Raw genomic sequence first — 11,841 nt, forward strand, 5'->3', positions numbered from 1 at the left:
GGAAAATACTAATATTAATTTAATTTTTTTATCCCTCCAAACAAACAAAAAATTGTATAACCATGAAACAAAAAAAATTTCTACAACACTAAAAAAAAATTATTCGAAACGCTGCGTCGTGTAAACAGCCGTTGTAGACGACTCCCAAACCGCCTACCAGGATGCATTTGAAATTAGCAAGGGAAAAATGCAGCCAACACATCCAATCCGGTTGGGTCTCGCACTAAACTTTTCAGTCTTCTATTATGAGATTCTGAATTCTCCAGACAAAGCTTGCCAACTGGCCAAACAGGTTAATATATGCACAAATACAGTTTGAATACAAGCGTAAAAAATGGAAAATTCAAGCATTTCAAACAAACAAAAAATACTTATGTACACTTGAAGTGTTGTAGGAACAGTGTGGTTCCACAGGCTCAACGAAAAAAAATTGAAAAAACAAAAAAGACATAGTTTAAACATGACACATCATCAATCGCTGAAAACCAAATCTTCTGCGTTAAATTGTCTACAATAGTGATTTGGAATTAGTAGAAATCTATAGCTCTTTATATTACGGTTCATAATTAGGATATACAAAAATTAGGTTGCAAATGGTTCCTAAGAGGCAGCTATGGTTATTGAACCCTTTAAATATTTTTTTATTATTTTTTTTTTAATTAAAAACAAAAATATTTCTATATATAATTTTAATTATTTTTCTTTACAAATTTACCAAAGTTATCTCTTGTTGCTTCTTAACCAAGTTTTTTGTCGCTTGTTTTTTTAAACGTAAGTGAAATTTCACTGCACATTGTTTTTTAATAAGTAATTTTCATCTATTTTTTCTTTTCATTACCTACTCATCTGCTCATCAATTTTCTGCTCTCAATTACTCCTCTTCCGTTCGTGTGCTACTATATACAACTTCACACCTAAAATTGCACGCACAAATCAATTAAAATATTATGAAAACCTGAAAACAACGTGTTTCACTTTCCACAATAAACAAAAAAAAAACAAAAATGTTTGCGTGACTACTCTAATTTATTGTGACTTGGCTATTTACCAGGCGTGGTTGAGGATTCGAAAAAGGCCTATCAGGAGGCATTCGATATTGCTAAAGGCAAAATGCAGCCAACACATCCGATACGTTTAGGCCTCGCCCTCAACTTTTCCGTATTCTATTATGAAATTATCAATTCGCCGGCGCGGGCTTGCCACTTGGCCAAACAGGTTCAACTGATGATTGTGTTTTTATGTTACTTGAACGTGAATAATTAACAAATTAATAACTTTTCTGCTAGCCTTTGTCGATTTTTTGATTAATTCATAACAAAACATATTTTTGTATGTATGTATACCTTATTCTATTTATAAAGGCTTTTGATGTTCGCTCGAATCTACCACGCAACCCGTTCCCTGCCTAAATTGAACATACCTAATAAGAAGTAATGGCTGTTAAGCATACTAATTGTTTTTTTTTTTTCAAAGTAACACATACATTTTTTTTTGAAAGTGGAATTTTGCACATGTTTTATCATAATTCATATTTTTTGTGTGTTATTTTGCTTTACTAAACGCAGGGTTGCAAATTTTTAAATTAAATAAAAATTTAAAAAAGTAGAGTTTCAATTTTTAATGCCAACATTGTGGGTTCAAAATTAATATTTAAATTTTTTAATACTTATTCTTTAGTTTTGTAATTTATAAATTTAAATTTTTATTTACTTAATCTTTAGTCATTAATTTATAAATTTCACTTTTTAATTACTTAATCATAAATTTTAATTTTTCAAAGTTAAATAAAATCTTAAATTTTTAATTCCGAAATTAGATTTTTAATTTTTACAGTTATTTTCTTTTTAATTAAATTTAAATTTATTTAATTTTTTTATTCTGATTTTGGTATTAAAAATAAAATTTTCATTGTTCGAGAGTAAAAATGAAAGTTGATAATTTTATTTAACTTAATTTTTAATTTTAAAATTCAAAATTTCAATTTTTAATTACTTATTCTTTAATTTTTGATTTATAAATATACATTTTTAATTACTTAATTTTTCATGTTTAATTTATAAATTCCAATTTTTAATTACTCAACCATAAATTTTTATTTTTCAAATTTAATATAAAAAAAATCTTAAATTTTTAATTCCGAAATTAATTTTTGAAATTATTTTCTTTTAATTAAATTTAAATTTTATAAAAATACAATTTTCATTGTTTGTGATTTAAAAATGAATGTTGAATTTTTAATTACTTATTCTTTAATTTTTAATTTATAAATTTCAATTTTTAATTACTTAACCTTAAATTTGTATTTTTAAAACTATTTAAAAAAATAGTTAATTTCTTTTTAATTAAATTTAAATTTTAATTTTTTAATTCTGATTTTGGTATTAAAAATTAAATTTTCAATGTTCCAGATTAAAAATTGAAAGTTAAAAATTTATTTTATTTTATTTAATTAATTTTTAAAATTCAAAATTAAAATTTCAATTTAAGTAATTAATCTTTAATTTTTAATTTATAAATTTCAATTTTTAATGACTTAACCATTAATTGTTTTTTATTTAATTTAATTTAAAGAAATCATCAATTTTTAATTCTAAAATTAGGTTTTTAATTTTTAAAATTATTTTCTTTTTAATTAAATTTTAATGTTTTAATTCTTATTTTGGTATTAGTAATTAAACTCTCAATGTTCGATATTAAAAATTAAAGGTTGATAATTTTATTTTTTTAATTTAAAACTAAAAATTTCATATTCAGCATTAAAAACTGATAAAATATATGTAAGTCGTTTAATTGTGTAATTTTTTTGTTTTCCAACCCTGTATTTGGGATCTTTTTCAACCTTTTCTCACGTTAAATCAGTTATTAATGAATTATTTGTAACCCTGCAGACTAAAAGCTTCAACTACTACTGTAAAAGAAGATTTTGTTTGTGATTTTTTCCATTTCACCATATTTATGAGCAGCCAAAGACACTTGTAACACCCATTCCAGCTCCAAACCGTGCTAAAAAATTAAAATTTTTCACCATAACCTAAAAAAGAAACATTAACTCAATAATATTTTGGCGGTATGGAGCTTTTAAGTAATAATACTTCACGTTTTGGTTCATTCAACAGTTGTTTAGGATCTCGAGCTTAACTTTTAATATATATAAGTACTTATAATAATCCATATGCATATACATATGTACTTAATAATAGATACATATGTACATATTATGTACTTTTATTTGTTCAACTTACAACTTTTCTTGCTGTGGTACTGAAAACAATCCCTTTTGCCAAAAAATGCTTTCTAAAACCCGCCATGACAGTCGAATTCTGTGTGTTCTTTCATACACGCATAGCGCTTGTAGGCTCCTAAAACCCAGGCAGGGAAATTCTTGCATATTTGACTTGATGATTGATGATGTAACGTGTTTTAAATCTATATATTTTTCGTTGTTTCTTTTTGTTAGCTAAACAGAGCTGGCGCGTTTGTAAGATTAAAACAAGAAATAAATTATATATTTGTACTAATAACAATGCATAAATATATACAATACATGCAACTTACAAACATACAAATTTCTATAATTTTTGCTTTTGGATTGAAATGCTTCGAATTTTCTGTGATTTTCGTAATTATATATAATATAATCAATTTGCTTGCTTTGAACGAATTGATATACTCACTTTTTATTATATATACATATATACTAAAATATATATTTTTATTTGTTTTCGTATAATCTACAATCGTCTTTTAGGCGTTCGATGACGCGATAGCCGAACTGGATACACTCAACGAGGACTCATACAAAGACTCAACGCTGATTATGCAATTGTTGAGAGACAACTTGACCCTCTGGACGTCGGACACGCAAGGGGATGGCGATGAACCACAGGAGGGTGGTGACAACTAACCAAACTAAATTGTTTCCTTTTGACTATGCAAATATAATAATTAAAAAAATAAAAAACAAAAACAAAACAAATACAACAACAGCAAGAGAGAAGTACAGAAACAGAAACAAAAACATAACAAGAACAACAACAACAGAACAGCAAGCAAAATTTAAAGCAAAACAAAAACAAAATCTTCAAATAGTGTGAAACAGAGGCAGAAGCTACATAGAAAATACAAACTAAATTTCAAAAAAACAACAACAGCAACAAGAAACCAAATTCATTTCAAATGCAAGTGCGGTGCAACTGCAGCAAACAACAGCAACAACCACCACAGGCAATAAAGCAGAATAGTTACAGTCAGTAATAGCAGAACACCATTTGAATGCAACTTTCGAGAAGAAGCCAAATCAACTCCCGAGTTAAATGCAGAGCAATATTGTGTTTGACTCGAATCATGAATAAACGAAAAGAAACGCAAAAATTTCAAATGTGATTTCCTCCGCATTCAAAACACATAATCGTGTTGAGTCGACAAGCGACGAAACGCATAAAAGCAACAAGTTAGCAATAACAGCGATTCGCAGAAAGTCGAAAGTCTTGAGCGAAATTCATTTGCATTCGTTGCACAACATTGCATACACACATACATATGTATGTACATGCGTAATTACATAGCTAAAATGTGTATTATATTATGTATGATATATGTGTGCGCAAAAGGAGCACAGTGCGGCGCGGCGAGTTGTGAGAAAACGCCAATCTGTTTGCTTGCGGCCACCAAAACCACTTGTGGTTTGTAACTTACTTAATTTCGGCGGCAGCAAATGCGTTTTTCCTGCTCCGTCACACTGCGCTCGTCGTGAGTAACGCAGGCCGTTTGTTGGTTATTGCCACGCCCTACATAATGCATGTAGCAAGCGAAGCGCAGCGAGGCAAATGTTTTGGGAAAATTTTGGAATTTTTTAAAATTTCTTTTTGTTGTTGCATATGATGCGCGCGAAGTATACAAAATTCAAAGTGTGTTTTGCCATTCAACAGTGCAGTTCACCACCACCAACAACAGCAATATGTATAACATGAAGCAGTTTTTGTCAGAGAAACTGTGAAACAGAGAAGACCGTTTCAACCACAACAACAACAACAACATCAGCAACAAACAACCAGCCGAGAAGAACAGTACCAAAAAAGCAAGAAGAGCAAAATTCGCAAAAACTGCAATAATTATGATCGATAAGCATACATATATTTAAATGAAACTATATCATCAAAGCTACAAAAGCGTAAATTTTGTTAGGCAGAGCATTATATATTATTTATTATTTTTTTAATAAATAATTTGATTTTGTTTTTTTATATTAACCAAAAAGTCATTCTCGTTTCGTTTTCCAAATTTTGTACGTACCTTAAAAAACAAAAAACAACAACAAAAAGGAAAAGAAAAGGTGCACTTGAGCATGAAATGCATGTGTCAACGCAAAATGAAAAAAGTAAATGCGTGTTAAAGCGTTTTCTCACTTTTTTTTTAATGTAAGACAACTGCAACCCTGTTTGAATGCACATTTTCTGCCAATTTTTTGTTTGAAATCATTACAAAACTAAACGGCTGAAATGAAAAGAGTACCAATACAAACAAACAAATAGTGTAGCAAAACTTTTACACAAAAGAAAAAAACAGAAAAACAACAACACACGCGTCAAGCGTGTTTGAATGTGTACGCGTTTGTGCGGTCAAAGTTGTATGGCGTAATCCCGTTAGACGCTTCCTCGAACAATTTTTACGGCATGCCAATTCGTTTTAATTCCCTTCCAAAATTGTTTTGTCAAAGAAAAGTATAAACGATGATTTCTATAATTTTTAAATAAAACAACGTTATTACGTTATATATATCCCATTGTTTTTATTGCTTTCATTATTATTACTATTACATAAATATACCTACCTATTAAGTATAAATTATCTCTATTGTGCGCTGTTGATTGCTAAACGGTCGAAAATATATGAAAAGTACCAAAAACCATAAAGGCAGTGCAAACGTTAAATTAAAGTTACAATTTTTTTTAGGTTTTTTTAGTGAAATCGTTAAATTTTTTGTTGTTTTAGTTTGCTATAGCCTATTTTTTTGTATGCGCACTCATGAACGTAAGCGCATTAGTGGAAAAATGAGAGAGCGCGCGAAATCTACAACAGCTATTTGCATGTTGACAGTTATATATGGCATGTAACGGTTGTGTACGAAGTGCTTTTATGCCTTTTCTCCGAAATATTTTCACAAATTGCCAAATGCATTCACGCCATACGCAAGCGGCGGCGTTTTTTAAACAAATGAAATGCTCTCCATAAGATTTTATGCAGTTTTTAGCGTGAACAGCAAGCTATAAATAGTAAAAAAAAACAACAACTAAGCGCTGTTAGCCAAATCCCTTGTTCACACTACTACCTTCATACACTTCGGTAACCACGCTTTGCATTGAAGTTGTTTGTATGTGCGTTTGAATGGGAATCATTTATTTTTTTCATTATGAAGACCGTTACTGAAATATACACCGTTATACAGATTTACAACGTTTTACAAATTTATAACATTCAAATGTGTTCTGTGTTTTTTTTTAAGTGTAGTCTGTTGTGTTTTGATTTTTCGAAATTTCAAATTTTTGCAATAATTCGCAGCATTAAGCATTCGATGTATGTATGTAATTGATAACTAAAGTTTAATGAAATCAGCAATTTGTTGCCAATATTTTTGTGTGTGTACCGAGTACCTTTACAACTAAAATAGAAGAAGAAATTCAAAAATAATTAAAATAAAATTAATAACGGCTAAATAAATTTTTCCTCACTCATCAAACATTACTTACTGTATTCTCGTATTCGTATTCGTAAACGTATTCGTATTACTCATCAGCTTGTGCATTATAACATTACAACAACATAAATATATGCAATATAATTTAAATATGGCAGATTTGAGGAAAAAATATATATATTTAAAGTATATATTTACTATAAAATACGATATTTAAATGTGAAAAGTCATAAAATAATAAAAGCCGAATTAAAAACAAACGTAAACAAAGTGCACATAATAATTTTATGTCTATTTCATCAAACCACTAGCAGCGACTATAACGCTGAAGTCGTTAAAATTGCATACACTGCAGCAACGAAGACGAGTCACCCGCGTGATGTGTCGAAAAGTGCACAAATGCACTCGGTTAGTTGGAAAAGGTTTATTCTAGTATTTATATACAGACAGTTGTAGGTGTTGGCAACTGCTTCGTGCATATTAGAATAGTTCGGTGCGCAAGAGACTTTAGTAATAATGCCAAATAGCGCTACTGGCACGAAGTAGCATTGAACACTTAATTGAACAAAAACGTTGTCTACATTTAGGCTGTGCACTTAATTGAACGAAAGCGTAGTCTACATTTAGGCTGCGCACTTAGTTGAACGAAAGCGTAGTCTACATTTAGGCTGGGGACACCTAATTGAACAAAAGCTGAGTCTACATTTAGGCTGCGCACTTAATTGAACAAAAGCGTTGTCTATATTTAGGCTGCGCACTTAATTGAATAAAAGCGTAGTCTACATTTAGTCTGCGCACTTAGTTGAGCGAAAGCGTAGTCTACATTTAGGCTGCGCACTTAATTGAAAAAAGCGTAGTTTACATTTAGGCTGAACACTTAATTGAATGAAAGCGTAGTCTACATTTAGGCTGCGGACACTTAATTGAGCTTTCGGTTTCGAGAAATTGCAGCAATGTTTAGCTAAAGCTTGAAGAATTTTTTTTTTATTTTTGGCAATATTAAATATTTCATGTGTACATACATAAATTACTTAGATATGCTAATAAATATTAAAAAAAAGCAAAACCACGGTGTGAACTTGAGCGATTCGAAACTTATTTTTCGAACTTGTGTAAACAACTAACGTAGTTCTTATGCAAATACCACAATTTTCGTGTATATTTATGAATGTGGCAACTTAAAATTTTCAAACAAAACAATCTGTGTGGTTATTTATATACATATCTACATGCATAACTAAAATACATATGTATAAACCAATATGTATGTTGTGATATGGTATTTGATATGGGAAAATATTGTATATGAAAAATATAAACATACAAAATATGTATTTGCACACATACACATGACTATACTTCCCATGCAAGCAAATAATGTAATTGAAGTCGAAACTTATAGAGAAATTCAAGTTCAGTTTATTTAAAGAAAAACTTCATCAAGCTAAAGTTGCAAGTTTTGAAAGTTTCGCACTCACGTGGATATTTGTATGTGTCTATGTGTATTTATTAAGGATATATGTATATATGTTCTAGATGTGCAGTCAATGTATGTATATTTGACCACAGGGCAATGTAATGCCACTGGATTTCTTACAGATATACATATATATAGTTGTTAATTAGCTAATGGTTTCATAAGCCAAGTTTGAGGTTATGACTTTGAGATGTAGGATTCGGGTTTTTCGGTGGCAAATGCGCCGCTTAGCTGTGAAATCGGGCGATCAACAACGAATACGTGGATCGTAAAGGCTAAATACTAATGAAATATTTGCGTTATGAAGTTTTATGCAATTTGCGCGCGTGTTAGTTAGAATTTAGCACTGTCGACATAAACTTTAAAATTGGCGCTCGTAATGAATTTTTTTAATACAGGCGAAAAAAACGTCAGCGCAGTTAGCAAAAAGTAGGAATAAATAAAAATTTTACGCAAAATAAAAAAAAAACCTTAAGAAATTTCAGTGAAGCATACTTTTATGAGCTGTCCGAACAACTTTGTATTTCTTTCGCAAGGCAAATGTGTGTGGCTGCCGAGCTAGAGCTCTTTGTAGGTCTTTGAAACTTCATTTTCACTTAATACTTCTAAAATCGTTAAACCGATGCTACTAAATAATCAATGTTTAAACAATTTGTCAACTCTACATGTACATATGCACTAAATATGTATATTTAAATGCATGTGCGTGTGAATGAATGTTTGCAGCATTATTTGTGTAAGAAAATTTATTCACTATGAAATTATGTATATTCATTGGTAAGTAAGTAACTCACGATATGTTCTATAAAATATGTATGAATGTACGCACATATGTATACAACTTCATACACATACATACAAACAAACAAAATCAATTCATTGCAATCTTGATGTTGCCCCCTTTTAAGCTATCAATGCGATACTTAGCTCCCTTGAAAATTTTTCCTAAATGTTTTAGCATGTACGAATGCGTGTGCCAACAGTTGGTCTAACTGTAGTGCTGTAAACCGCTTTGATGTCTCATTCAAACCGCTACACATCACCTCAGCATGTGCATTTCACAATTTGTACGCGCCACTCTGCTGCAGCGCATATTTGAAGAAAACGAAAATAGAGTATTTTTCACTACAACAACCACTTAATTGGCTACAATACAATCGGAATACAGTTTTTCGTTATCCACATACAGAACTAGCTAAAAAGACAATGTCCTGAAACCAACCAACCAACGTCTAATTCAAAATAGCAATTAAACATACACACACACATACATACAATATTGTACTACTACCTAAACCAAATCTACATATTAACTAAAGAGAAAATGAAACAAGAAAAAACCAAAATCAAAAATATAAATACATACATACATATATTGCTTCCCAATCTTCAGCGTATGCAGATTATACATAATAATACAAATAAAGATAAAAATAATACCAAATAAATAAATCTTTGGATAATGGAACAACATACATACATACATACAAACAGAACACAAGCAAATAAAATCCAAAAATGTATGTACTAAATTTTAAGAACCCTTTTTTATTCCAAAATGTCCCCTGAAAGTGTAAGGTGGTAAATATACATATAGGCGTGGCAAGTGCAACAGGTCGTAGTATGTATGTATCCAATAATAATTCACTGCAATGATATGCCGTGACGCGTATGCGAATGCTTAAATAATACACACACACACACACACAGAGTAAATTTACCGTGAAATCAAAACTAAAATGCGCTAATTATTCCAATTTTTAATTCAATGCATAACTTCTTTCATATGAAATACATACAAAATAAATGCAAACAAATTATATTATTATAATAAATAAAATATTGTCCAGCAGTTATGATGTATGACATGCAAAATGCGTATCGTATATATGCATATAAATTTATTGTATACATGCAAATACAGCAACAACAACAAAACCGGTGGAAAAGTAAAATTTTTGGAAATGAGCGCATATTTATATTTCATATGCATCCATATGTACATACTGACATATATTATCTATGTATATGTTTGTACGTGCAAGCGCTTATGGACTATAAATGCATAATTTTTCAAACATAACGCTGAAAGCAAGAGAAAATCGTAAATACAAGTAAGCGTTAATAAATAAGCAAAACACAACCAGAACTAAAATTGAAAATAACAAAATAAAAAGAAAAATTAAAACAAAAACACATGGAGGCGAAGATTGAAATATTTAAGTTTATTGAAATTACAGTTTCTTAATTATAAAAAAAAAACAATAAAAGATAATTTAAAACACAAGGTGAACTGTGCGTTTCTATTTCACTTAACTACCACTTGCCCACAATTTAAATTCCCGGCACGAGTATACTTTCGGCAAAGAAAAAGCAATTGAGTGTGCAAAACTAGGAGCCTCTTTAGTCGAATACAAGGCGTAAATATATGTATATTAATATTTTGGGCAATAAAATTCACTTGTTTTCTTTATTTGCGACCTAATAAATATCGCAGTTAAATGTTTAGAGTGCTAGCTGCACAAATGAATAGTACATTTTAGCATTTCAATATTAACTACAAAATTTCCTCATAAATCCAGAAGATAATAGCATAAATGAATCATATCATGAATGGTGAGGAAAATGTGTTACTAGGATAAATGCGTCATTGAGGTTATTTTTAGATATTTTAGCATGCACTTGTTGCCACTAAGCAACTGCTGATTGCTACGCACTGACTTACTACCAATATGTTCGGTAAGTGGATCTAAGCTTTATTTCGAAGTATTTTATCCCGATCAAACATATAGGATGGCCGCAGTGTAAACCTTAGTGGTAGTCACTATTATTCCGGACGGCCCGGGTTTGATTTTTTAATAGTTGGCGCTCCGAGTAGGCAATGCCAACCTGCCAGTACATTTCTGTCATTGAAAGGATTCGCATCAGAAATACTAATTGCCTCTTGTTGGTTTGAAAGTTATTCGATCTATCTTGCGTCTAATAATATAAAAGCCGCATGCAACTAGCTGTGGTATAGAAGCTTACATAAAGATATTAATTCAAATTCATGCTGATTTTCCACTTAAAGATAAAGTGTTATATATGTATGTATGGATGTACAAAAAATTGCAAAACATACAAAACAGTAATGCATACCGGATGAAGAAAGCTGCATGGAAGTTGTTATAAAATGCTTTATAACTCGATGATGATATCCATCCGTTAGTATATTGTTAACCTACTACTCTATCATGGTTACTCTTACCGCACTTGCCGACATTGATCGATCTATCATCGCATTTTTTATAAATATGCAAACGTCATACACTGTAAATGCGTCTCGTTACCGTAACGGCTTTTACTTTCTGATCTATTACGTTTAAAATAAGATAATTAAAAATACGGCGAATTTAGTAAGCACTTATATATATCCTTCCGCCATAGTAGCTTTATTTGTTTGCTGCTTGTTTTTGGGTAAGACTGCCGGAAACCCGAATACGGTTTAATAAATGTCGTAACTAAAAGAAGTGTTTTTCTGCGACTATTTTTTCATTCTGCGATGCGGTTGTTCCAAAACTATAATATGCAAGAAAAGAATTCGTAAAAAAGAACAGGGCGAATTCAGAGGAAGTGATGACAGTAGAACAAGTGCACTAGGGCTTTATATGTCAAATTTGTTATTGTTTAC

General features: G+C 30.5%; 1 protein-coding gene across 5 annotated transcripts in view; it reads left to right on the top strand.

Moving 5' to 3' along the window:
* Positions 1 to 5,775, top strand: part of LOC126756663 (14-3-3 protein zeta) — a 48,846-nt gene extending 43,071 nt beyond the window's left edge. For 4 of the 5 annotated variants that reach the window (XM_050469883.1, XM_050469882.1, XM_050469885.1 and 1 more), the window contains exons 6-7: positions 129 to 292; positions 3,749 to 5,775. In XM_050469883.1, coding sequence (XP_050325840.1) covers positions 129 to 292; positions 3,749 to 3,904 — 320 coding nt within the window. In that variant the 3' untranslated portion in view covers positions 3,905 to 5,775. Of the gene's footprint in view, positions 1 to 128; positions 293 to 1,051; positions 1,216 to 3,748 lie in introns of all 5 variants that reach the window. The other variant, XM_050469884.1, reaches the window with a different exon arrangement.
* The last annotated feature ends 6,066 nt before the right edge of the window (positions 5,776 to 11,841 follow it).

This window comes from Bactrocera neohumeralis, chromosome 4 (assembly GCF_024586455.1).
Source record: "Bactrocera neohumeralis isolate Rockhampton chromosome 4, APGP_CSIRO_Bneo_wtdbg2-racon-allhic-juicebox.fasta_v2, whole genome shotgun sequence".
NCBI classification, from domain to species: Eukaryota; Metazoa; Arthropoda; class Insecta; order Diptera; family Tephritidae; genus Bactrocera; species Bactrocera neohumeralis.